At 40.5% G+C, this 27,276-nt stretch overlaps 2 protein-coding genes across 8 annotated transcripts; one reads left to right on the top strand and one right to left on the bottom strand.

Moving 5' to 3' along the window:
* The first annotated feature begins 2,774 nt into the window (after window positions 1-2,774).
* On the top strand, window positions 2,775-14,446 carry smarcal1 (SWI/SNF related, matrix associated, actin dependent regulator of chromatin, subfamily a-like 1). The gene is made up of 17 exons (XM_086267708.1): window positions 2,775-3,503; window positions 3,585-3,930; window positions 4,531-4,581; window positions 4,696-4,956; window positions 5,049-5,099; window positions 5,191-5,374; window positions 5,545-5,695; window positions 7,814-7,975; window positions 8,068-8,133; window positions 9,641-9,781; window positions 10,254-10,472; window positions 11,698-11,768; window positions 11,984-12,086; window positions 12,460-12,642; window positions 13,619-13,719; window positions 13,923-14,019; window positions 14,124-14,446. The coding sequence occupies exons 1-17, from the start codon at window positions 3,171-3,173 to the stop codon at window positions 14,301-14,303; spliced, it is 2,700 nt and encodes an 899-aa protein (XP_086123834.1). The 5' UTR covers window positions 2,775-3,170; the 3' UTR covers window positions 14,304-14,446.
* On the bottom strand, window positions 7,398-27,049 carry LOC147311702 (thioredoxin domain-containing protein 6-like). 7 transcript variants are annotated; one of them, XM_086267709.1, is made up of 16 exons: window positions 26,879-27,049; window positions 26,737-26,794; window positions 26,392-26,495; window positions 26,232-26,318; window positions 23,541-23,657; window positions 22,483-22,567; window positions 22,262-22,344; window positions 22,065-22,157; window positions 21,402-21,556; window positions 20,937-21,133; window positions 20,588-20,732; window positions 20,389-20,496; window positions 18,470-18,621; window positions 18,231-18,375; window positions 16,999-17,249; window positions 7,398-10,757 (listed from the first exon to the last, which is right to left on the bottom strand). In XM_086267709.1, the coding sequence occupies exons 1-16, from the start codon at window positions 26,909-26,911 to the stop codon at window positions 10,696-10,698; spliced, it is 1,875 nt and encodes a 624-aa protein (XP_086123835.1). In that variant the 5' UTR covers window positions 26,912-27,049; the 3' UTR covers window positions 7,398-10,695. The 7 variants fall into 7 exon arrangements, with proteins under 7 accessions (XP_086123835.1, XP_086123838.1, XP_086123841.1 ...); XM_086267712.1 differs by having other exon boundaries at window positions 26,232-26,303; XM_086267711.1 differs by lacking the exon at window positions 7,398-10,757 and adding an exon at window positions 10,766-16,142.
* Between the last annotated feature and the right edge of the window lie 227 nt (window positions 27,050-27,276).

Below are 27,276 nucleotides of genomic sequence, written 5' to 3'. Positions count from 1 at the left end.
TTTAAAGCGCTGATCAAACATAGCTAAGGAAGAAGAGGCTGACATTATCTTCAAAAGACATGAAGTTAAATAAGAAATTTCTTCAGTACTTGAAATAAAACTTTTTTTTCTCTCTCTTTTTTTTAACAGTTTCAAACATAACCATGAAGAAAAAGAGCCAGAAACAAAACTTTGGGGAGCGTGCATGGCCAGTGCTTTGTGACACCACCTCTGACAAGTACCATATGCTTGTAAATGCAGCTCGTAGTCAGCTAAGAGGCTTTTAGTTCATGTGTGGGGGGTTTTTCCACCCATTCTTCCCTCAAAATTCTTCGAGCTCTGTAGATTTTAGGGCTGTCTTGCATGAACTACACTTCTGAGGTGAATTTTTTGATGGTGTTTCAGCTGGAGGACTGTGATGGCCATGGCTTGGCCCTTTTGAAGCACTCCATTGTAGAATTTTAGATGTGTTTGGGGTTATTATCCTGTTGCAGGAGTTATCCTCTTTTCATCTTCAGCTGTTTTTTTTTTTTTTTGAACAGACAGTATGATGTGTTGGCTTGCTGAATTTGCTGCTATTCACTGGGATCCATTCTACCTTTTACCAGGAAATGTTATAGCTACAAAATTCTGGTGCTGAATTTTGTTAGGAGACCTCAGAAATTTGTTTTCTGATGGTTTTTCTGGGAAAAAACTCATATTTGTACACATGTATCTGTATACCCATCACCCAGCACTTGAGACTCAGACAAAGCTTCTTTAAATCTTTAAAGTGGACTTATTATGCTCTTTACAATATTTTGTCACGCAGATCCTGTGCAGTGCCATGTATAAAATATAGGCAACGTTACTAAATGAAACCCTTTTTGGTTTGTTAGAGGTAACCAATCAGAAGGAAAAAATGCCTTAAAGGAAGATGATGAACTGACGGACGCTGGTGCAAGCTGAACCACGCTTGGAATAAAACAAATGGGTCATTCTATGTCAAATTACTGTTGTGCTTCTACTTGATTTGCCAAAAAATGTTATAACATATACAATGATTGCTAATATATCAAAATACTCCATCAGGTACTTCCAGCATGTTCTTTCATATCGAGGTATTTTCTGAACATGAATACACCAAAAGCGATTAAAGATCAAAGCCTGAAAATTTGACTGGTCATTCTCTGCATAAAATCAAATCAGGATCTGTAATTTGGGACACGACACACATATCAAAAAATGTCTGAATACTGGCTGATTAAATAAACCCATTTTGTGTGCACAGACATTGCCAAAAGACTCTAATAATTCAAGTACAAGTACCAATGCAATTTTGTACATAAATATGGCAAAACAATTAAGAGTAATGGGAAAAAGGATTTAGGTGTTCACTTCATGTGAGTAGTCCTGCAAGGCAAGGTTTCCTTGTCTACTTGGTGTGATTGGTAGTCTAACACAAGACCCTAAACCATTGAACCTGACAGCCATGAAGGGATCAGGCAATCAGCGTCCTGACTGCCACAACGAATGCTGCAATTATTTTGATATCCATGAAAATTCTACATTGTTGTGTTTTAATGCCCCTTGGTATATTTTAATTTGACCTGTCTTGAAATCTAAGTAGAGTAAGTCTCAAAAATGAAACATTTTCTCTTTTCCTCATTCTTAACTCTCCTTGTCAGTGTGTGTGAATGAGTTAACCCTGACTTTGTGTTTCAGGGGTAGGATTACTCCTGGGGTCTTTGCCCTCTGGGCTCATGCACCTACTTCCTCGCCTGTTCATCATCATCTGCTATTTAAGGCTGAAGAAGTGCTCCGGTCGATCCCAGATTGTTGCATGAACTGTTCTAGTGTGGTTCATCTCCTGATGCTTCGTTCACATGTTCTGCTGTTCTTGAACTCATTAATCCCTCTTCTGTCGAGAATCCATAGTTTTAAAAATTTGGAGATGTTTGTGGAGAGTATTCTGTGGAAAAGAAATATGTGGGCTTACCTTCTTACTTGACCCTGGAACTCCTTGGAAAATAATCAAAGTCTAAATAGATGGTAAATGGCCTGTATTTATATAGCGCTTTACTAGTCCTTAAGGACCCCAAAGCGCTTTACATATCCAGTCATCCACCCATTCACACACTGGTGATGGCAAGCTACATTGTAGCCACAGCCACCCTGGGGTGCACTGACAGAGGCGAGGCTGCCGGACACTGGCGCCACCGGGCCCTCTGACCACCACCAGTGGTCAGAGGGCTAACCCTAACCCTAACTCCCAACTCTTGAGCCACAATCGCCCTTGTGACCATATATGAAGGTAAGATTGTGAATGACTGCTCCTCCACTGGCTGGAGAAGAAATCATTTTATACGTCTAAACTTTCGACCATAAAATGTTTAGGCAAATTAGAGATGGTCCAGCAGAAAATGATTAAGTTAAACTATAGAAATACTGAGCTAAAGTCAGCATAACAGCATAACCCCCCCTCCAAACCTCTCCATTTTCTCTTTAACTAGATGTCTTACGTAAGAAGTATTAACAAAATGTGCGTACTAGAGCAGAAAAATACTCACATTAACTGATAATTAGAGACAAATGTAAATGTTTTACGTAAACTTCGGTAGCAATAGTGTCACCTTCATAGTGGAGAATCACAAATTGCAAAATAAATAAATATTTTCCTGTTTTTTTAAGATAACATATTCGCGGTTTTTATCAGTACAAAATGATTTTTTAAAGCCGTGGTTAATGGCAATAAAAACGTCCCTGTAGTCGTTGTAGTTTCTCAAGAGTAGATTATTTTTGCCTTCACTGCACGTGCCGACTTGTTTTCCTACGTCACTTCCTGCGCGCCAGATCCTGAACCAAGAAGTTGTAAACTAGCGTTAAAAGTTTCTGCTGACGACATTCTTGCAGACTTCGCTGTTTTTAGATTGTATTTTGGGGTCATTCGCTTCAGACGGCTTAAAGTTCAAGTATCTTTAATGCTACTGTGGTTGTTCCGATAATATTATGTTGCTAAGTTTGACTGTTAGCAGCCAGATTAGGGTCGCTAGCTGCTACCATTAGCAACAGAAGCAGCAGTGCAGATAACGTTAAACAAAACGAAGTTAGTAGCTCTAAAAGGCAACATGGATCTACACAGATCACCTTTTTGCAGACGTAGGGTGTCTTAGATTGTAGCCGATGTCTGCTAGATAGCTCTAGCTGTCAACATGTCTAATCAGCTGACTGCAGAGCAACAGCGAATGATTGAGGAGAACAGGCGGAAGGCTTTAGAAAGACGAGCCCAAAGACTTGGACAGGCTAACAGCACCAATGTTAAGCCCTCAGTAGGCTCCAAAAGTACTTCAGTGCAAACACAGCTCCCCAAACAGAGTCCGGATCCTGTTGCCTCAGTTCAGCACAGAGAAACCTCAGTCTCGGGACCAAAATGCTTCCCCCCTCCCTTAAAAAGGGAACCACAGAGCCAAAGTCAGCAGCAGCTGCCTGGCACTAGCAGCCACTTCAACCAAAGCACTGTGTGTAATTCTGCATCTTCAAACCAGGTGGGGTTTATGCTTAAATGTGCAGTCATTTACTGTCGGTGAGGATAGTTTTATAATGCTTCGTATTATATGTCTCTGCAGACTCTTACTAACTCAATTCCTCTGGTAAGTCAACATTTGAGGAGCTCCGTCTTGTCTCCTGAAGGAAGCATCCCCGTGGGGCCAGCTCAGGGCAAACATCAACTCTCATCCAGCAGCTCCGGAGGTGCAGTTGGCTCATTTTACAAGCAGCCCAGTAAACCTGCTCAGAGTCAAGTGGCACAGCTTTCCTCTAACCCCACCTCTACAAATGTCGTACCTGCAAAAAAGCCTGCCATCTCTGTAAGGGGAAGATGTGTACCTCACACAGAAGACCGTTTCAGGGTAGAAGTGAGCTACCATGCAGGGCTTATTGCTGTTTTCAAGTCCATCCCCTCAAAAAACTATGGTAAGTGTTTGAGATGCTTACTGTGCTGTTTTGCAGCTGATATGTTACTCCGTGAATTTTGCAGTGAATTTTCAGTGCTTGTTACTCTTGAAGACCACCAAAAGCCATTGGTATACAGTCATATCAACCATGTGACTAGACATTTACAATGTGACACCTACCTCCTAAAAGTGTTATTGACTTGGTTAGATGCTGTCAAGTTGTTTTCTTGAGTTTTTCTTATGATCATGCACTTGGCCTCCCTCACTGCACTGAGATCTCATTGGATGTCATATTTAAAATTACAGCACAAATTCAACACTTTGGATCAGCTTTAGATATTATGTCAGTTTCTTTTGTCATAAAAGGGAACAGGCCTCACCTGGCCATAAAACTGCTTACCAGTCAATTATTCTCTGCTTGAATTAGTCTCTGAAAATATATATAAAATTTTTGTAATTCCTAAACAGTTAATGCAAAAACTGTAAAAACTGTTATCTTCTTTTATGAACATAAATCTCTAATCCTATATAGGATGATTAGCAATTTTAAAATAGTTATTTTGTATTATATACTGATTTTGCTGGCTTTTGGAATTAAAAATGCAATTTTCTGCCTTAGATCCTGCCACCAAGATGTGGAACTTTAGTCTAGAAGACTACCGACAGCTAAGTACGGAAGTATTCACAGGATCTTCCATATTCAGGAGCTCAACTCATGCACGCTGCTGTTTTTAAACAAACTCTGTCTTAAATCATTACTTTTTTTCTTGACCCCGCATTGCAGTGGAGGAAGCAGCTGCCATTCCTTCGGTGTCTTTGAGACCTTTGGAGGGAATGGAAGCGGTGGACGTGACGGAGGCCACCAGCCGAGCTCGGGACGGCACGGCCCTGGCAGCGCTGCTCAAGTTATGTAATGGCTGGCAGAAGCCCGGAGCCACTTTGCAGGGCCAGTGCATTCTGGTGTCCCAGACAAAGTTTGAGGTGGACATTGGCTACCATGTTGATGTCATTGCAGCATTCAAGCAAATGCCAACAAAGAACTACGGTAACAGTGGCTTTATTTGATTATGTTTGTTTTTTTGACAGTCTCTTTGCTTTTGTGGTTTCTGATCTCAGATTTTTTTTTGTCTGTGGCAGACATGAAAACAAGAAAGTGGAATTTTTCACTCGAGGACTATAAGAGACTCAGTGAGTAATGACACTGGCTTTATTTAGCAGGTCTACCAATGTCCCTGTTACATTTGCCATCTTGTCTTACCGCGCTGTGTTCCATACCCAGTGGATCTCCTCAGTGGGATAGCAGCAGTGGAGGTGGAGCCTCTTCCCAGGGCAATAATCCAGGCTTTCTCTGCCAGGTTTGATGGGACTGAAGCCAGGATTTTAAACGTCCCTGAGGCAGACCTCTCTAGCATCGACCCCTCTCTCACCCGAAGCCTCATGCCCTTCCAGAGGGAGGGAGTCAAGTAGGTCTCTTTGGGTAGTCATTAGTGCTCTTTCTAAGCAGTGTAGCCAATAATAACAATAAACAGTTATTTATTTGTAATTTCTTCTATGTGTGCACATTAAAAGCCACTGTTTGTGAGACATTCCAGTAATGACCTTTTATCTTAAATATTTCCTTCTGTCTCTGCAGCTTTGCAGTGTCTAAACAGGGCCGCCTCCTCCTGGCTGATGACATGGGCCTGGGAAAGACTATTCAGGCCATCTGTATAGCAGCTTATTACAAAAAGGAGTGGCCTTTGTTGGTGGTGACTCCGTCCTCTGTACGATTCACCTGGGCTGAGGTAAAAACTGTGCCTAAAGAAAAATAAGCTCATTACTTAAGAGGTGCTAGAGTTCATCGCTTTGTTTCCATTTAATAGCGTCACGTTCGGTCAGCACGCGCCGTCTTAAGGATATCCTTCTACTGTCCTTTGACTCAAACTCTGTTCTCCACATTATAATCCTGGTTTCTGCTTAACTCTCTCTGCATTTGAAGAATGTTAATGTGGTTCCCTGTGGACTTCTTGCTCTTTGTTAGGTGCTTTATCTTAGCAGCGAAGATGGCAGCCTTGAATTTAATGCTTCCATTTCTTTGTCTCATGGGTGCGTTTGATAATTAGAACTGTGAAGCACTGATTTATGGTGGAGGTGTTAATACATGGTGTATTTATTTGACTCCTTTCCTTTGACTGTTTTTATCCTGAAATCAAATATTTAAATGCACTGTTAATTAGTTCTTTTCAAGTTAAATGATTACTTGTTTCATCTTGAACTTTTCAAAACAGAGAAAAATATCAGTTATTTGTTACCAGATCCACAGGAAACATATTCACATGGCTTGCTTTTTATCTACTTAAAAATAAAACTGATATTAAGTTTTCTGTTTCTTTGTGACAAAGAAAAGTAGACTGGGAAATTGTAATCTTAGGTACAGTGCTGTGCAAAAGTCTTGAGTCACCCCTCATTTCTTTATATTTTGCATCCAAGTAGACAGTCTTTGATGTCATTTTTAAAATGGCTTTCTGAAGGTCTTGCCAAGTTTTTATTTGGGTATCAACTGCTTCATTTTCAGCCCAGTCCTTGTACCTGACCAGAGGATTTCTTTTTTGTGACGCTACACAACACTGGGGTGAAACATTGTTGTCTCTACAAAGACCATATTCACAAAAAATCATAATTTATTCCAATCTCTTTAGTTCAGTCTGCAAAAATTGCCAATGTTAACACAATTTGACAAAGGGGAAAAAATAGTATTGTTGCACCAACAAGGTGGTTCAAAGAGCTATTAGCCTCTAAAGAATAGAAGAAACTGGAGAAAAAAGAAATCTCAGGCTCCGACAGTCTCGGTCGTTGTGTCCTCAGGCCTTGGGGCGATCGTGGCTCAAGAGTTGGGCGTTCGTCTTGTAATCGCAAGGTTGCCGGTTCGAGCCCCGGCTTGGACCGTCTCGGTTGTTGTGTCCTTGGGCAAGACACTTCACCCGTTGCCTACTGGTGGTCAGATGGCCCGGTGGCGCCAGTGTCCGGCAGCCTCGCCTTTGTCAGTGCGCCCCAGGGCGGCTGTGGCTACAATGTAGCTTGCCATCACCAGTGTGTGAATGTGTGTGTGAATGGGTGGATGATTGTGTATAGTGTAAAGCGCTTTGGGGTCCTTAGGACCAAGTAAAGCGCTATACAAATACAGACCATTTAGCATAAAAAAACTATCTATAGCAGATGAACAGCAACTGACGCAGAACGTGAGCGTGATCCATATTAATGAAGGGAAGCAGGCCAAAAAGGTAACACTGAAAACCAGTGGCAACTGGTCTGCTAGCCAAAAATGGTTGACTTTGAAATATTAACATCTCTTTGTCCCTGTCTTTCAGTACTTTCTAGTGTCAGTGACCATCCGTGTCTTATGTTCTGTAGCATCTATTTTTTTTGTTTAACTTGCAGCAGCAGTGCATTTTCAAAACCAATTTCACTCACTTTCACAGCCCCCCCTCCCGCCCCAAAATAGGACGAAACGCAGTCCTCTTATCAGAGGTTGAAATCCCAGTCACCGGATGTCGTCCCATTAAAGGACACTTCCTCTGTCTGTTAGTCTTGTGCTTTGGGCCAAATGTACAGCACAGCACAGGAGCTATAATTTAATGAGTTTAAACTGGGCTGACAAGCGAATGGCAAGAGAGTAAGCGAATTGTCAGTGGGCAGTTTTTCTAAACTGCATGATTGATTGTTTTTCAATGGGAGCACTCTTGCAGTGGTTACCATGAATTATTTGTGGTGGAAAAACATAAATTGGCTGTTATTCACAAAGTAATGTTGGCTATAAATTTAAGAAACTGGTGGGATCCCAGTGCTAGTTAGACCAATCCTGATGCTTTGAGAGTGTTTTTTCAGTCTGTCTCTCTCACACGAACCTTTATCTGTGCCTGCAGGCCTTCAGACGCTGGCTTCCCTCCTTGACTCCTGACAGCATCAACGTAGTGGTGAAGGCCAAAGACAGTCTGCGGTCTGGTTTGATCAACATCATCAGCTATGACCTACTGAGCAGGATGGACAAGCAGCAGCCAGGAAATCCCTTCAATGTTCTCATCATGGTGAGCTTATTATTTAAACATGGCTGTTTTCAGTTCACATTCATGTTCAGGTTAAGGTTCCTAAATCCTCGCTGACGTGTCGTTCTGTGTAGGATGAGTCTCACTTTCTGAAAAACATGAAGACTGCTCGTTGTAAAGCAGCATTGCCTCTGCTGAAGGTACTTTTTTTTTCTCTCTCTCTCTCACTTTTATTTAATGTTTTACTGGGATTAATAATTTTGTTAGATACACCATAGGGATTGTTTGTTTTTTCCTCCTTCCTTTGCATGGGTCACAAATTAGATTTGTTATTAGATTATATTTGAACGGTTTCCCCTCATAATTCATTAAAATTCAGGTAAGGCCCAGATTTCAGTAAATCTGTGTGTCAGATAGCCCATAGGCTGGCTGAACAATTGATTTAATTTTGAAGGCAAACAGATCTGGGATTTCTGCCATCAGACAATTATCTGTTTCTCTGCAATTTACAATTTAAGCGAAATCCACAGTCCATGCAACTATTAATATCATGGTTATTTTTCCACCAAGATTAAAAACATGTACCGTAATTGTCGGGCTATAAGCCACTACTTTTTGCACAAGCTTTGAACCCTGCGGCTTTTCTATGGATTGTCCAAGATTTTTGTCATATCGTAAGAGGATTTATTTTGTTTGTTCCGCTGTTGTACGGCACTACGTTGACTGGCAGGAGGGCATGTGATCAGACACACAGTATCGGGGTTCAAGAGTGGTATGTTGGTCACGTGTCCATCCGCCAGGCAACATAGTGCTGTACAAGTAGCGCGAAAAACAAACTTCAAATTAACGCTACGCGTTCAGCGGGAGTCGTGGATGACGAGCGGCGATAAACTTGCGAAAAGCAAGTTATGCTCAACTCCACCGGTGGAACCTGACAGCGTGGAAAAGTGTGAAAACATCCACGATCACCAACGGATTTCAAAGGGCTGGACTGCTGCATTATGGAGAGGAGGACACCGCCACGGCCCTTCAGAGGGGGTTCGACTCTGACGCTGACAACGAGGATTTCTTTGGTTTTGTAAGTGACAACGAATGAAAGAAGCTGAGAGTGGATGACGTAGCCATCCTGAGCCTGTTCGTTTCCGACACTGGAGAAGAGGACTTTGGTGGTTTTAGTGCGCAGGAAGATGGTGGTGAATGACTGACTTTTCTTCTTGTTAAAGCCGTGTCGCTGCACCTGAGCCTAAAAGGTAGTCCGAATCTATTTTTCTGGTGTGCTGTAGGTTATTGTTATGTACTACATTTGTTACTCATTTATGAAGCACAGTACATGTTTCGTACTTGTAATTACCGCTACTTGCACATATACCTAAAAAGTTATGCAAATATGTACCCATAACTTGTTTTTCAAAATATTAATAAAAGTGATGTCTCCAAACAGCCATCTCTTTCCTGACAATTCCCTTTGTGCATATTCTCTTACATATGATAAGTCAACATTGAAACACCTGCGGCTTTTGGTCAGGTGCGGCTAATGTATGTACAAAACAGGATTTTCCACTGATTTTAGCTTGTGCGGCTAATATTCAGGTGCGCTTTGTAGTCCGGGAAATACGGTAATCAAATCAAAATATATAATTTGCTCCCATGGACTAGACTGAGTAAACAGTTCTCTGTGATCAGAGTTGTCCGTCTTTCCATCCTCAGGTAGCGAAGAGAGTGATTCTCCTGTCGGGGACCCCCGCCATGTCCAGACCGGCTGAGCTGTACACTCAGATTTTGGCCGTCAGACCGACACTCTTTCCACGCTTCCATGAGTTTGGGATCCGCTATTGTGATGCCAGACAGGTAGTCTGTTAACTATAAAGAATTTTTGCTACACTAATTGATGTTTAGTGCTGTTTACTTGTATGTGGCTGTGACTCCAGGACACATGAGACTATTAGAAGACTAGCCAGCAGATATATCTGTGCCTCGCCTACTTTGTAAAGTGTCCAGTTCTTGATCGGAGATGTCTAGCATTTGCAAAATGGGTTAAATAATTCATAGGACTGCTGACAAGTACACAACAGGTTTATGAGGTTACAGTTAGTGCATGCTGTAAAACCAGTGTAAGCTTATGACTGGTGTATTGGTGTTTAAACACATGTTTGACTTTTATTAAAGCAAATTTTTGTAGAAGAAAGAAAAAATCTTAAAGTTTACATTCAACTCTTTCTAAGTATAACATTTGAACTTTTACATGCCACATTTTATTTTCCACCAGTCATTCCCACTATCACCTGTTCTTTTATTTTTTTGCCTTTCACTGCACCTACAGATGACCTGGGGCTGGGACTACACAGGCTCTTCTAATCTTGGAGAGCTGAAGCTGTTGTTGGAGGAGTGTCTGATGCTGCGCCGTCTCAAGTCTGAGGTCCTTTCCCAGCTTCCCGCTAAACAGCGCAAGGTGGTCACGGTGACCATCGATGGGATCAACACCCGCACGAAAGCTGCTCTGTCAGCTGCAGCCAAGCAGCTGGCCAAAGGACATCGCAATGTAAGTCATAGGTGTTGAAACCTTTGAAACCCGGGAAGGTAATAGAATTTGAATACTGTGTTTTCTAATCATTTCTACATAATCAGGAAATCATAGAACTGATGGATATACTTTCAATGGACACTTTATTGAGTGTACCTTTTCAACTTCTCATCTAATTAGCCAATCACATGGCAGCAGCTCAATACATTTATAGTCATGGTCAAGATGAGCTGGCCTGGTCTTAGTATTCCCAAAACTCCTGATTTTCCCGCACATCCATCTCTACAGTTTTCGGAGGATGGTCTGAGAAGGAGAAAGTGATTATTTATTATTAAGTGAGTGGCAGTTCTCTGAAAATGCCTTGTTGATGTCAGAGGTCAGTGGGGAATGACCAGACTGGGTAGGAAGCCACTCATATAACCACTCCTGCAGAAGAGCATCTCTGAACACACAACACGTTGAAGCAGATAGGCTACAGCAGCACTGGGCTAAAGTTCACAGGTGCAGCAAAATAGGACAACAGAAGGGTCATAATTTGGTGTAAACAGCATGAAAACGTGGATCCATCCTACTTTGAATCATTGGTTCGGGCTGCTGGTGGTGCAATAGTGTCAGGGATATTTTCTTGGAACCCTTTTGGTTCCTTAGTACCAACTGAGCATCCTTTAAAAACCAGACACTACCTGAGTATTGTTGCTGACCATGTAATTTATGGTTGTACAGCCAAAAAATCTGCATCAATATGGACCAAAAACCTCTGAGGAATGTTTCCAGCTCTTTGTTGAATGTGCCACAAAGAGTGAAGACAAAAGCAGGTCAAAATCAAAGTGCCTGAGTGTATATTTCAGTAGTTATAAAATATCACAATATCTGCAAAAGTAGGATTTGTTTTATGTCTTCACTTGTATTGCTTGTACGCTCCTAAAATACAAAATTCATAACAAAGACTGTGACTAAAAAGACAAATCTGTTAAGAAGAGGCTGAGGAAGCTTTTAGTTAGCCCAAGGTAATCAGATGTGTTGGCTCAGTCCTCGAGCCTCAAGCGCACACAAATGCTTTTAAACGACCCAGAATTCTCCGGCCCAGCCTCATTGGAGTGTTTATACGGCCCGATGGGAGTGAGTCGCTGAGCTTGATTGTGCATAATCACAGTACTCCTCCGAGTAATGGCAGTCTTATCAAATCATCAAACAGAATCTCCTGTCAGTTCTTATCTTGTGATGTTCCTTATCTCTTTTTCAGAAAATGGAAGAGAAGGAAGCCCTCCTCGTCTTTTATAACCACACAGCCGAAGCCAAGCTACAAGCCATTATGTAAGTACAGACTCTCTAATGGTGGGGATCAGTGAGTCGAATCAGCTTATATTTGATGAGCGCTGAGATTAAAATGTAAAATGAAAGAGAATCTTTTGTCAGAGCATTATGATTGCACCGCACTGGAGATAACCAAGACTTCAGATAAAGACTGAATATTTCAATGTTTTTTTGAAATGGTTCAGCTCTGCAGTATGTTGTTCTGTCCCTCTCAGGGAGTACATCATAGACATGCTGGAGTGTGGGAGGGAGAAGTTTCTGGTGTTTGCCCATCATAAATTAGTCCTGGATCATATCACGACCGAGCTGGGGAAAAAAGTAAGGAAGACACATACTGATGATACCCCACACAAAGGGCTAGTAGTGGAAAGTGATGCAGCTGTGACGTAGAAGAATGAAGTTGAACTTTTTTGTTTGTTTGTTTGTTTGTTTTAAACCGGTTACTCAGATGAGATCTTTTGTGGGAGTAAACGTCAAACGGGTCAAGTCCTTCAGTAGCTGTGGAGAACAAGTGTGGGCGGCTCTGAGCACATTTGAGCTTTAGCACTACTACTATGACTTATTGTTCTTTCAAGTTTAATAAGGATGGGATTATTTAATTAATTTGGTGATTTATCTTGGTCTGCTGCAATAAGTCATTATTTTTGAGCGATTGTTTTCAGAAAATAACAAAGGTTTACTTCCTCCTCAGAATGTCGGTTTTATCCGCATTGATGGGAGCACTCCATCAGCGGAGCGACAGCAACTGTGCGAAAGGTTTCAGTACTCAGCCAAGACCTGTGTGGCGGTACTGTCCATCACTGCAGCTAATATGGGCCTAACCCTGCACTCTGCAGACCTGGTGATCTTCGCTGAGCTTTTCTGGAACCCCGGGGTGAGACATGGAAAGCTGTCCCTGCAAAACACTCCGCTGTCACTGAAAGGACACTGTCAGTAACACCATTCTTTAATATTTTGGAATCCCGCTGTTTAAAAAGCTCCGGTTTGCTTCTCGGCCCACACATCAAATATAGAACAAGAAGTGTTCTAATGCTACCAAGCTGAATCCGAAAATTAGAGGGCTACTGTATTAATACTGGTTGTCAGCATTTAACTTTTAAATAGGGAAAGGAAATTGAAAATATAAGATATGAAAGCACTTTTGTTATGAAAAGATAAATTGGTTACCGAGAAGAAAAAATAAATAATAATCTGCTCTTTACAAGACAATAAATGTGTTAATTTAATCTCTAAAGCAGAGTAATTTTAATATGGGAGTCTGTGGGGATTGACTCACGTTTTAAGCTACCCTCAAGTGGCCTTTAGAGGAACTGCGCTTTCATGAACACCACAGTTTTTCTGGTAACAGAGAACACAAAATTACATTATGACATTAGATTATATGTTATAATCCAGCCATAGTGTGTGTTTTAGTAATCATCCATGTGTTTAGGTTATTTTTTCCTGGTAGCCTTCGAAACATTATGTCGCTCTGTTTCTTATACCCACAATGTGATAAATTCCCCCAAAACCTGAAAGGAGACATTTCCCAGAAGCACACATCTTATGCGGGTTAGATTTTTATTTATTTATTTTTTTAAAGGAGTCGAATGCAGAAAAAATGTGACTCATTATAAGCACATATTCAGCCACAGCTTCAGTTCCAGGTGGAAACTAGTGCTTTAATTTCAGCTGTCGGCAGATAAATTAAAAGCTTGAATAATGTCTTTTCATCGATTTTTCTTCTTGAGGAGTCTTTGGCCTTTTGGGGTCACTGCAGCTAAATGAAAAGCCAGAATCATTCTCTAAAGCTGTGAAACTCCTTTGCTCTTTTTTGCTATAAAGGAAAAAGCTTTTTTCCTCCACTGCAGGTTCTCATTCAGGCAGAGGATAGAGTTCATCGTATTGGACAAACCAGCAGTGTGAACATTCACTACCTGGTTGCCAAGGGAACTGCTGATGATCACCTATGGTATGTGTCAATCAGGAGGAAATACTGTATGACCCAACTACAGGCATTTATGTGGCTATTCAGACTGTTTCCTGCAACATTCATTAGTCTTGGTCTGTAACAGCAGAGGGAGGAGGAGGGGTTAATGTGGGCTGACTGGTGTGCATATTGTGACAAACAGTGAGTGAAGGGCTGGACTGATATTTATTTATGTATCATTCCAGGCCCATGATCCAGGAAAAGATGAATGTCCTGGAGCAAGTGGGTCTTTCTGAGGCAAACCTCTCGGAAACTGCAGAAAACACCAGCTTCCACTCCAAGGTAAACTGTGTATTTGTATGTAAATTAATAATGTATAGTGTTGTTAAGAGTTTTTACATATACATTTATGTTTTAAAACACACTGATTATTTCTGTTTGTCTAGGATCCTGCCCAGAGGAGCATCATGGAGATGTTCCAGAGATCATTCTCTGCAGATGACGACATGGATGAGGCCATCTTGTTGGAGGCCGCAAATGACTGGGAGGACACTCCGCCCGAAACCACGTCTGCTCAGCACCACGGCACCAGTACGGGCAAGCAGTGGAGCTACAAAGACCGATGATTGACCAATTTTATTGCCATCATTTTTTGGGTTTGCCCATGGAGCAAAGCCTAGTCCTACATCTCAGCTACATCATGCCTGCACTGAGTTGAAAGTTATTTTAATGGGTGAAAACTACAATAAATCTTTTTGTTTTGCTAATACAGGAAAATGTGAAGATTTTTTTCTACCATCCTTTTGACATCCTTTAAGTTGCATGGTGGCCAGATTACATGTTTAAACTCCTTCAAGATACTTCAGATTAACTTGGATTATAGTCATTTATAGGTTTTAAATTTATAGACTGTATGTAAAAGAAGGATGTTACCACCTGTGATGTAACTGTTAGTTTATGAATTTTTGATTTGAAGCCAGAAATGACCAAATTTACATGAATGTGGCGTGCTAAATTATCAGCAAATGATAAGTCTTTTTTTTTTTTTTTTTTTTTAACAAGATAAGCCATAAACTAATACACAGTACAGACAATTCCAAATACAAAACACAACCAAAGTTTAACTTTGAAACTCAAAACTAAGATGGGCAAGAAGTCCAGTTCATTGACTCAGATTAGATTAGAGCAGCATCTATAAACTATTTAGAGCTAAGTAGGAGACTGATAAAATATTTGTTTCACTCACCAAAACTGAGCAAAACCTTTGTGGATCTTTTAATTTTACCACATACTAAGCTGTCTTATGAGTCACATATTTCCACTAGAGACGCTCCATTAGGCACCTTCACTACAAACTGGAAGCAGCATATGTTGGCCTGTCTGTTAGTAAAAGTAGCCATGCCCCTAATTTTAAGCTTTAACAGTCCCCAAATGGGTGAGTTTAACCTTAGCTTCTCACTGCCCTTGTGCATTTACTATGAACAGGGACATTAGTTCCTTATTCATTTTCTTAACAGATCATCCCACTCAGGGTTGTGGGTGGGCTGAAGCCTATCCAGGTTGTCATATGGTGAGTGACACCAGACACCAATTTTTCATACCAGGCTGAAAACATGTTATTTAATTGGCTGAAATCAGCAATTTTAACATGAGAGGCTATGGGGATTGATTTACTTTTGGAGCCACCCTTAAGAGGGAGGACAAGTCTCGAGAGGAACTGCAGTTTCTTTTCCTTTTCCATGTTGCCTTCATTTTTCAGTCCTGGAGGTTGCAAGGTGGTTGAATTCTGAAATCCTTTTTCAAATGATCTGCAAGAAATACCTAATACTAACAATTATGTAGCTTTTTAGAGCTGTTAGATATTTTCTTTATTCATGCACCTCATTAAGGTAGTTTCAGTGTGTAATTTATGTCCCATTGTTATAGCAATATCCCGCAATAATTACGGTAAAAGGAAAAAACTCGAGCCTAATTGCTCTGTTACGGTCCCCTCTACTCACCCCTTGAATAAACAGGAGTAACACTCTTTATACTACCTTCATATTGTTCATATTATCACAGCACTGTGGTAGTAAATTACAGGAGACAACCTAAGGTACTGATAGTGGCACAATGTACTCACTAAAGGATTCTGTGAACACTGAAATTGTCAGTCGCTTTTTGGTGATTGTACTATCCTGGTTTTAGTCACGTAGCCCGCGGCTGCTGATGTGAGCTGAGAGAGCCATCAAACTGTCGACGGCGGTATTAAGCGAACACGTCTACAGTGTTTCTTGAATGTGCCGTCTTGATACGCCACCTACAAAAGGTGTAAAAAGTCTGATATATATTTGTCTTGTTTATTTCATGATTCATAGAATGGCAGGCGCTCTGTTGTTCCCACAATTTTACACATTAAACACATTAAGGTGTGATGATTCAGTTTGAGTGCTCTGGATCGATGCTTCCTCCTGTTTGTGGGTCATCTGCAAAATAAAGAGGGATGCTGAAGATAACTCTTCTAAATATCACTGCTGATAAGTAATAACGGCTTTGCTGAACAACACTGTTGCAGTGTTCATAATTTATCAAACATGGGCTGCACACAGATTCAAGATTCTGTCCCCTGATCCTAATTATGCATTAAAAAAACATGGCAACAGAAAAAAGATACAGCACACTGGAGGTGCAATTTTCCTCCGCAGGTATGAGATGGTATGATTCAATCAAGATTTACTTCATTCCCTACACAAGGAGAGGCTGTAGCGCCAGTTTGCATCGCAATTCCAGCAGCTGTTTGTGACATTATGGAGATGAGTGGCATTAGTTTTCTCTCAGTCAGGAGAGACGCCTCTTCTTGTGCAAGTAATCTTGATTGTCATTGTAAAGAGATGTATCTACTCAGTGTTCACAGTAAACAGTAATTGTGGTGTCCCAATTTCAGTCTCTCTTTAGCTACATTGTTGACTAACACACAGAAAAATGGCCATTAATAAAGTCAGTAGACATACAGATACCAATACCTCATCCCTGTCTTTGTAAAGTGATGAAAATACTCTATGGCTTTCTCATCAATGCGAAAGCAACTTAAATTCTGCAAAAGTGCAGACTCTAAAGGGTCAAGTCCCTTCAGTTGAAGATTGTATAATTTCTGGTTTTCTCTGCAGCCTTTACTTCCTCTTTAGCCAAAGATGAACAAAAAAAAGATTTATTTCAGTATGATAAGAAAAATTTAGTTAACACCAAGAAAATCGATGTAAAAAATCAGCTGCAAATTGTTATTTAGAGGAAACCAGATGGTGTGACAGATGGTAAAGACTTTCACACTCATTATATGGTCACCTGAAATGGGATCGTCACTGGTGAGCTCCGCATCTGTGCTGATGTCACCGAAGATAAAACGGATCTTTTCCTCCGCGTGCTGCTCGTTGGAAGAACCATGAACTGAGTTATGGAGGATGTCTGCAGCAAAGCGAGCCCTCAGAGACTCCGGGGACGCTTCCTTTGCCTTGTTCGGGTCTGTGGGACCCATCATGGCCCTCCACTCCTCCACCGCATTTTCCTTAGTGAGGACAAGCATCATACAGGGTCCCCTGAAACAAACATTTGTGGGATGTTTACACGCTGTAATGAAAATGCCACAGTGAGTGAAAGGATTGTCTAACTGTAAAGCTATCATGTTTGGCAATATGATTGCAAACATGCAAAGACAGAGGAATGCATCTGGTTGTTGGAAAGTTTGGATAACCAAATATACGAGGCCAGCTTTTCAGTCTGGCCTCGTATGCTGCCTTTGATATAACCTTGAAATATAATAACAAACATGACAAAATACTATTTTAATACTGAAATAACACACAAAATAATGCAGTTAAATTGTCTAGGGCAACAATGGGAGACTTCCTATTGTTACAACAAGCACCATTTGACTGTAAGGATGAATATGGTGCACTGCAGGTAAAAAACGATGTGCAGGTGTCTCTGTTAAAACTGGGCCAGAACAGGTATCTAGGTTAAATGATGCTACTTCTTTAGGCTTTAAATAACTATATTTTAAAATGTAGCTAGAACTACTTTACACTGAAATGCGGCCGGCAAGATTATATCGTAAAAATGTGTATCCGTTAATAGCTGTTACTGACGCTCTGGAGCTCTATAAAAGCTATTCAAGGAGGAGCTCTAGATTCATGTGATAGCCATCCTTATTGCATATATTAATACTATTAATCCATAATTAAGGCTAAAATTGAGCTAATATTGAGGCACTGAAGACATTTTTTCAGGCTGCTGTGACCAGCTGCACTCAACTCTCTCATTTTGTCCAAAAAGTTGTGTAACAGCCAAGTGAAGGAGCTAATCGGAGCGGAAGATAGCTCTAAAATCTCGATGTGCGATGTGGGACAAAGAATGAAACTGAGATGCACTTCGCAGCCACTCGCCTGAGGCTGCCTTGATTCTTAGCTGCTAAGATTACTGTTAAAAGTGCCATTAGAAATTGGAGTGGCAGCAGGAATTAGGGCGGGTATGCTGTCACTTTGCACTGCTCTGGTGGCTGTATTCGAGAGCAGACTAACCGACACATGAACTCCACCAGCTGGTTAAAGAAAGGCTTCTCTCTGTGCTCTTTGTAAAACTCCTCAGCCATCTCCCTTGACAGCACGGTCTCCTTTAGCCTTGTTACAGAGAAACCTCGGCCACAAATCTCCTCCAAAATAGCCTCTGTCAGAATGAGGAGCAAAAATATATGAAAAATATGTCAAAACAAAAGTAATGTCAAGCATTTCTGTGTCGTTACAAATGAACATAAAAAGACCTTTGTGTTCCTCCATTGCATCTGGCTTGATCACTGCCACAGTCTGTTGTTTAGGGAAGAAGAAGCTGATCTCTTGCTCTGCCTCTTCGCGGCTTCCACTGCCGTGGAGCTGGTTGATAGGCTTATTTTCCACTGCAAACTGGGCCCTTAGACTGAGTACGAGGGAAACAAAGAAGAAAATTACAAGTGTGATTGTACTGTCTGGCACTATCCACGTCGAAAAGAAAGTATTGATGGTTTCCAGAAATTATTTTCAAAGGAAAGGATGTAATTTAATGAGTAATTTTTGTGTAATTTAACTGTCATTTTCTTCACTTCTGTTCAGACTGCCTTGTTTGATTCCACTCCAGTTAGAAAGCACAGAAACATATGGTGCATTGCAGACAGAGAAAGACAACAGACAATATTTAATTGTGTCAAAGCACTGCTGTTTGAAAATAAATACAGATAGTTCATGCGTCTGCAAAAGAAAATGTTCATCCTTTAACAATGTCTTGGAGCAGATATATATGGGTCAGGGAATGGACAATTTATCTAAGCTTATATAAAACAAAGATCTTTGTCACTGAGGCTACCACAATCCCAAAACAGATTTAGCTTTGCTAAAGTAGCATAAAGACACTGTAATGTCTGTATGGAGCCAAAGAGAGAAGCTCATAAGCCACAGGTCTTCACAGACTGGACGGGTTCACCGCACCAAACATGCAGTTGAAATGTCGGTAGTGAATCCATCAAAGTACAGATGTATATGAATGTTAGATAGGAAGCACTTAGGCATAAAAAAGTGTTTGTATGGATGCTTGAATGAGGCATGTTGTATAAAGCGCTTTGAGTGCTCCAGTAGAGTAGAAAAGCACTATGTAAGAACCAGTCAATTTACTCATTTATATAATTCCTCATTCAAACACAAACTACTCAGAACTAAACAGAAAACACTACTCAGATCCAAAGTATACTCATCCTGCTCTCTTCCCTCTTTAGAGTCATTTCTTTTCTTTGACTTTTAAAACATAATTTAAAATGTTGCTTTTCCAAGGATCTACTCTATAAAAATATAAAGAAAAAAAGTTGTTTTTAGTTAGTCATAGTGGATGTCAACAAGTCGTATACACATTTTGCACAAATTAAAGCAAAGTCAGAAAGTACGAGTGATATATTTCCCAGTATGCCCCTCTACCATCAACTTTTCAGAAAAATTGTTTATTTATAATCAGTGGAGTGTAAAATGACTGACTACATATTTGCAGAGCTAAAATTCAATTCCATCCATCTATCTGTTTTCTTCTGCTTATCCAGGGCCAAGTCACAGGAGCAGCAGCCTAGGCAGAGAAGACCAAAACACCAAGGCTTTCCCAGGCCAGCCGAGAGATATAATCTCTTCAGTGTGTCCTGGGTCTGCCTCGGGGCCTGCACCCGGTGGGACATGCCTGAAATACCTCACCCAAGAGTGTGAGTGTGATCAGGGTCCAAAAACATACTTACATTTAATAAGTGATTCTAAACTGGTCATGGTTGTGAGGTGGATGAAAGTGTATGAGAGAAAATGTGTTTAAATCTCTGTAAATGTGTGGTTAGATTTGGCTTGCAGTCTGGAGCGCTTTAAGTGGACAGCAGGACTAGAAAGTGCTTTATAAATGCCCGTCCCTTTCCATTTTCAATGACTGCAATGGAATCAGACAGAATCAGACTCAAAGACACCCAGGGAGTCCCTGCACCACTTTAAGAACCACTTATCTAGCTGATTTTGTGTTGTTTGGCTCTTTTTGTAATTTTTCTTGACAAGGATAAAAAGAGAGGTGAAAAGAGTGCCGAGTTCTCTCTAACAAGCTGTTAGAATCTGTGACAGACAGTAGATTAGCTTTTTAAACTTCACTGCTTTTCTACTGGTAGTTTTCCTCACTGTGGTGCACATTACTCACCAGTCTGGACTCTCCTCTTTGGCTTTATTGATGTCAGAAGGACCGAGGATGGTTTTCCAATGACTTACAGCCCCTTTTCTGGCAAGAGCCAAAGCCAGCACCGGCCCACTGTAAAAATACACTTGTTGTATAATCATCTGGAGTATAAAAACAAAACAAGAAAATCTCTGGATTAATTATACAGTTTGTTGAAAGTTACCTGGTCATGGTTTGGAGCAGTGCAGGGAAGTAGTCCTCCTCAACATGTTGACAGTAAAACTGTCTGACCTGCTCCTCTGACAGCATCACCTCTTTTTGAAGCGCTATTATAAAGCCAGACTTGTGGATGTGATCTAAGATCTCTTCTGCAAAATCAGGGATATGAAATAAAAAAGAAAACATAGCAGTCTACCTAAAATAAGCATGTGCATTTTCACTGCATTGTACAGTGTCATTCAACACCTTTGGTGAAGGAGTCAAGGAGCAGTCTCGCTGTTAATATGAGCTGTTATTGAAGGTGTATCTGTGCTTGCCCACGTGTGTACTTGTGCATTTGGCATGAGCCCCACCTCTGTTCTCCCTGGCAACGTCGGGGCGGATGAGAGCCAGTGTCCTCTCCACATGCTCTTCCTCCCCATCCTGCTCCATTACCGAGGCCGTCCGAAAGTTGGGGAAGAAGAAGGCGAGTTCCCTGCTGGCCTGGTCGCTGTCCTCACTACCGTGCACTGCGTTGAACAGTGTCTCTGTGCCGTATTGTGCCCGCAAGCTGCAGGAAGCCAGGGGGGAGAAAGGAGAGGAGACCAGATGGTTGCTCAGCTGGTGCTCAACCAGAGAGAAGCATAATGTTTGGGTGTGTCTGATGGAGCAGGCGACAATGTGCTTTTTGTTCCTTTTTCCAGACTCCAGATTGTTTCGCACTGTTGCAATCAGCAGTGCAGAGATAAATGTCGATGCTGCAAACAAATGTTGTACTTCCCAGAAATTATAATTTACTTAATGACACTGGATCATATGCATAATTTCCAGTAACTAACCTTTCTGGATTTTCTCTCTTGGCTTCTTCTATGTCTGCTGGGCCAATAAACTCACGCCATGCCGGTACAACGGCTGCAGATCCCTCTACCTGAGAGAGTACTAGAATATGGAAGGGACCACTGGACATAAACTGCACCAAATCCTCAAAGCACGCCTACAAACCACCAACACATACAAAGAGCAGGCGAGACACAGACACATATGTTAATGCACTGAATACAAAACCTGCAAAAACAAATACATATACAACTCATGCCCATTTATTATTTTCTCAGCAGTAGTATTTCCCAGGCTTTTCTCACATATTTAAAATTTCTGTATCTATAACAATTTGGTCTCGTCAAAAACAGCACCATAAGCAAAATAGAAAAAAAAGCTGCTTACACAGCAACTCTATTTTGAGCCCCGTGCTAAAATGCAGATGGATGTGTCATGTGTAGCAAAGTAACTGAATGATTTTTGCACTGGTCGTGACTGCTCTGCTACCGGTATGTTGACTCAGAATATTAATGGCCCTGGCTAACATCACAAACATTCACTGCATCATCATCAGTTTTCCTCACTTTGACTTGAATGTCAATCTATGCAATAAGCCTCTGTCTGTGAGAAGAATTGTCTTTTTGTTATTCTATACCATTCCCCTCTATTTCGCTATACCGCACCTCTGCTGCTTTGTGTTGGTAAAAATCTCGAGCTTCAGCCTCCGTTAGCGTGCGTTCCTCATGCGCCAGGATCTCAAAGCCAGCATCCTGAATCTATCCAGGAGAATATCAGCATCAACATAATGAATTAATATCAGCAGGAAAGCTTGAGACAATCTTTCCTTCTCCCAATGTGAGCAGTGATCTTCTTTATGTACCTTCATAATAATCTCATTTGCCTTGCCGTGAGCAACGGCGTCTGGTTTAATGATGGCAACTGTGTAGGATTTACTGGCAGGGACTGCAAGAGAAGAGAGGAGCTTGAGTGATGATCTGTAATTCTGACAGAATGCAAAATATTCCACAGAATCAACAGGAAACACCAATGATAAGTAACATCAGCACTGAAAATACTGCCAATTATATTTTTCCACAGTACCAATTACACTTTCTTCATTTTCCAAATGTTGTGGCAACTCCTCCTCTTCTTTGTTCTCCTCATCTGTCAGACCATTATCTTTCACCTAACAAAGACACAACAAAGGAAATAAAAATAATGAATCCCTAAACATGACTGTCTTTACATATGTGTGTATAAACTACAGCTATGGCTAATGGTGGCTTTAGTATTATTTAACGTGGCTTTATAACTTTTATTTTCCACCCAAGAGTCACATAAGATATAGAAAAAAAACCCAGTAAAGCATTAGGTTCTAACCGGGAAATGTTTGTTATTTTTGCTCCAAATGTCATTAAAACAAAATCTTTACTTAGCTGGATACAATTTAATATATATTCGACTTCATTACACGTCTGTTTTCAGGAAAACCAACTGCTCTCTGAAGTCCAGAAATTATTAGTAAATGCCAATTTCTCCCTAGGGCCCTGTACAGGTTATTTTAACTCGCCAAGCGACTAATAAATTCTAATAAAAATAACCTACAAATAAATAAATGTAATACATTCAACTGGTAGCCTTTTAAACCATACTTATTGGAAATGACAGTGCAAAGAGTGCAGGCTGTCTGTTTTGCCCTGAGATGCAGCAAAAGACTAATTCATACACAACTATTAGTGTCAGACTGACAGGATTTTGACATGAACTTGGTGGTTATTAGGCTTTATTTTTACTCTAAATGTCGAAAAATAAATAAGAAACACCTAAAAAAAAGCTGCTGATATATTTTCTGCTGCTTGACTTAAGTGGCTAAAAGCCATCATCCACAGAAGCAATTCTGAAATACTACTGTAGGAAAACGAAACGGGTAAATAATAAAATAAACACAGACTGATTTGATTTTAGTCACATTGCTTTCAGCACTGGTAACATACACGCTGGCTTACTGTCACGTTGTTATGGACTACTTTACTTAGAACAGAAAAATTAATTAATATTAATGCTTTAACAAGCCGTGACAAGGCAGCATGTCTGCAGAGAAACACTCTATTGTTCTGGCAGAAATATGTGTGAATTCATGTGTATAATGAGCTCCTCACCACTTTGCGTTCACCACCTTGCTCCAGGACCAGCTTCTCTTTGGCTAGCTCCTCCACAATCATCCTCTGAAGCATGGGAGCGTTTGGCCCACGCAGTACAGCCACCAGCTCCCCACCCTGTTCATTCAACACAAGCCTAGTAATAAGTTAACTTTTTTTTTTTACATTTAATTTAGCATTTATAAAATGGTGAGATACAAAAAGGCTTTAGAGGCCTATGTAAGCGATCCACAAAAATATTTAAAAATTTAAAAAGAGCAACAAGCTTAGAGACAAGTGTAATTTCGATCAGACAAATAAATATTTCAACAGAATATATTTAATTTACAGAATATTTTTTCACCGCAAGGGGGGCATGGCTCTAAAGCCATTTTCACACACAAACTACAGGCCTGAAATTTTAGCTGCATCTGAGATATTCAACTTTAACCAGCCAGATTGCAAGTACAAAATCTATATGCTGGTCCCATGTGAGAACAGTCTAGGTACATTAATTATTCACTTAATATACATCAAGTGAGTGGTGTCATGTTTCCTGGCTGCGCTGACCAGGCACCACCCTCAATTAAACCAAGCACATTGCTAGTAGTGAGAATGTACCTGAAGATGGTTATGTGATGCAAACGATCACCCATAACAAGACTGAATGCTGGTAAGGGAATGCCTGCATATGCTCCTAATATGGAAAGGCCTGCATGGCTCTGGCAGTGTGGGTTTGGGCATTTTCCTGCTGAAAGAGATGCTGCTGGTGTACTGCTGCAAGAATGGGACAAGTAAAGACTGGAGCGCCTCATCTCGATACTGCCATCTAGTCAGATTTCCACCAAGAACACTCGATCAGACATGGTGCTCTCGTGAACAAGACTGCAGCAACACATGCCAGCATCCAGCATGCGAATAGCCTGGCCTTGGTCAGTCAGTCAGTTGCAGCATGGTGGGACACATGACAATATTGTACATACAAAGGGTTTTTTGCATTCTGTGATCACTTGGCTTGAGACTGCACTAAATTGAGCCAATTCATAGGACTTCAAATGACTTATTTGTGTTTGATAAACAAATCACCAATCTCATTTGAACTGAGAATATGTTTGGGCTTTCTAAGACATGCTGAGAAAGGGGATTTAAAGCAAATATTGAGTCAATATTTTACGGCACAAAACATTTCTTTCTTTGACTAGCATACTTGCTTATACTTAAATGTAGGTACAGAATAATGCAACAAATTTAATTTAATAATTGTAATAACCATTACAGGCTACAGGTATCATAAACTGAAATAGACTGAAATAACTAGAGACAGAAGTTGTGTATAAAAAAACAGCAAAACACACAAACCTGTCTGGCACAGTATAATAGTATGCTAACACTCTGTGTTTACTAAGCCATTTTTGCGACATTAAAATCCTATATTCAGCCACTGTGATGACATCTGATATTTGATTTGTATACTTTTAATAAGGCATTTTTATTTGTTTGATATTGTTTATGTTGAAACTGAAACTGAGACACACACATATATCACTTTGTTAATCAGCTTTTATTTAATTAAATAATTCATATAATTATTAACAATCATTTAATATTTAATTTATAGGTTTACTTCTCTTTGTTTTATTGCATTTTTTATTTTTATTTTAAAGTTAGTTTTCATCTTTATTGAAAGGTGTTTTGTCATATTATATTGGATACTATTTAACTATATACAATTCTACATATTTAAGCTAATACATTTGAGATTATGCTTAATTTAATAAAGAAATTTCGCAACCTTTGGGATAAGAAAAGTATACTGAATCTTATCTTAGTAATAAAGCACTGAACACACATTTTGTCGTTGAACTATACAGTCAACTATATAGCATATAGCCAACTAGCCACATTATTAGGCATATACGACCTTACTAGTACTGGGTTTGAGCCCTTTTTGCCTTAAGATCTGCCTTTATTCTTCATGGCATACATTCAGTAACTTGCTGGAAACATTCCTTAGAGTTTTTTGGCCATATTTACATGATAGCATCACACAGTTGCTGCAGATTTCGAGTTGACTGCACTGCAAATCATTCATTCCACCACATTCCAAAGGTGCTCTATTGGATTCAGATCTGGTGACTGGAGGCCATTTGAGTACAGAGAACTCATTGTCATATTCAGGAAACCAATTTGAGATGACTGAGCTTTGCAATATGATATGTTATCCTTCTGGAAGCAACCACCAGAAGATGGATGCACTGTGGTCATAAAAGGATTGACACGGTCAGCAACAATACTCTAGTAGGCTGTGGCATTTAAACAGTTAGTAGTTGGCGCAAAGTGTGCCAAATAAATATCTCCCACACCATTATACCACCAGCAGAATGAACAGTTGGTACAAAGGATGAATGGATGCATGTTTTCATGTTGTTTATGCCAAATTCTGACCCTACCCTCACATCACCAGCTAACATTTTTCCAGTTTTCCATCGTGAGCCATGCCACATTCAAAGTCACTTAAATTACATTTCTCCCCCATTTTGAAGCTCTGTTTGAACTTCAGCATGTCATTCTGACCACGTCTACTTGCCTAACAGCATTAAGTTGCTCCTGTGTTGAGCACATTGGGTTGGCTGATTACATAGTTGTGTTACTGAGCAGTTGAATAAGTATACCTAATAGAGTGGCCAGCGACACACACAGACACACACTCACCCCATAGAAGAGGAAGGTGGGTTCACATTTCCCTCGATACCTCTCCAAAACATCAATGCTGTCTGCTTCAGCCTGCACCAAAACACACTCACACACACAATTTCAAAGGTCCTTCTCTGAAAATTTTAAATTCTTCATATTTTTTATTGACTCTTCTTACTGTGGCAAAATGAAGCAAGTCATCACCCAGTTCATTCTTTATTTTTCGCAGGAGACTAACCACAGCACGACAGGGACCACACCATTGCTGATACACATCTACGACTGCAATGAGAGAGTCAGCAACTGATTGTGTGCGTGTGTGTGTACAAGACAGGAGGACAGAAAGGAGGTGTGGTAGGCTGGTACAATTATCACACTGAGCACAGGGGGGCAGCAGAACACAGCAAATAAGTAATGACGATGCCAGCAGTCCTTCACATCACGCTGTAACATCTTTATAACAGTTCTCGTGGAGCGTTCATTTTTATTAGGACAACAGCTCTTTTACTGATGAAAATCTTACCTGTTAAACCCTTGGTTGCAAGAATCTCTTCCCATTGCTCTTGGTTTGTGACGGAAGCCTGGATATGAAAAGACAAACTGTTATCCCCAGAGATGATAAAAGTAGCTTTAAAAAAAAACCCACAAAATCACAAAAACACAACCTGCAGCGTTGCCTCCTTTTTCTTGCCTGCCATTTGTTGGTCAACTTAAACAATATATTTAAACTAAAAATATAAAACTACTGAGCGCAGAGTAATATGCTAAAAAGAAAAGGATAAAGTTTAATTAGCTAAAATGCTAACACGCCGAAATGGTGCTCGCGCTTGTTTGGCCCCTTGGTTGCTAAGCAACGCTGCCTTCCGCTTCCCGGAGTCGTCCCAGGCTCCGACTGTTGCTTGTGCTATCTTCAATAATTAATGCTAAGGCAGGCCACATTTTCCTCCTGCCAGGTTAATGTATTACGGCAGTAAAAAGAAGGCATCTCTGATCGGAGGCACACAAACCTGTTTAACTTTTGGATCCAGTTTTTACATGGAGAACTGCAGAAAAACCTCTCTAT

This window comes from Aulonocara sp. 'chitande type north' Nkhata Bay, linkage group LG16 (assembly GCF_057382095.1).
Source record: "Aulonocara sp. 'chitande type north' Nkhata Bay isolate Kocher_YH1m ecotype deep benthic linkage group LG16, A_spYH_male_GT1.1, whole genome shotgun sequence".
NCBI lineage: Eukaryota > Metazoa > Chordata > Actinopteri > Cichliformes > Cichlidae > Aulonocara > Aulonocara sp. 'chitande type north' Nkhata Bay.
Note: the sequence above shows the minus strand (reverse complement) of the source record. Positions and strands in the feature narration are given on the sequence as shown.

What these genes read in the sequence shown, in the direction of transcription:
- smarcal1 (XM_086267708.1), top strand. Translation starts at nt 3,171, where the DNA reads ATGTCTAATCAGCTGACTGCAGAGCAACAGCGAATGATTGAGGAGAAC. An exon ending in AATGCCAACAAAGAACTACG is followed by an intron (nt 4,957 to 5,048) that starts GTAACAGTGGCT and finishes TGTCTGTGGCAG; the next exon opens with ACATGAAAACAAGAAAGTGG. An exon ending in AGCTTTTCTGGAACCCCGGG is followed by an intron (nt 12,643 to 13,618) that starts GTGAGACATGGA and finishes CCTCCACTGCAG; the next exon opens with GTTCTCATTCAGGCAGAGGA.
- LOC147311702 (XM_086267709.1), bottom strand. Translation starts at nt 26,911, where the DNA reads ATGGCAGGCAAGAAAAAGGAGGCAACGCTGCAG. An exon ending in AAATGAAGAAAGTGTAATTG is followed by an intron (nt 22,345 to 22,482) that starts GTACTGTGGAAA and finishes CTTCTCTTGCAG; the next exon opens with TCCCTGCCAGTAAATCCTAC. An exon ending in AAAGAGGAGAGTCCAGACTG is followed by an intron (nt 18,622 to 20,388) that starts GTGAGTAATGTG and finishes CCTCGTACTCAG; the next exon opens with TCTAAGGGCCCAGTTTGCAG.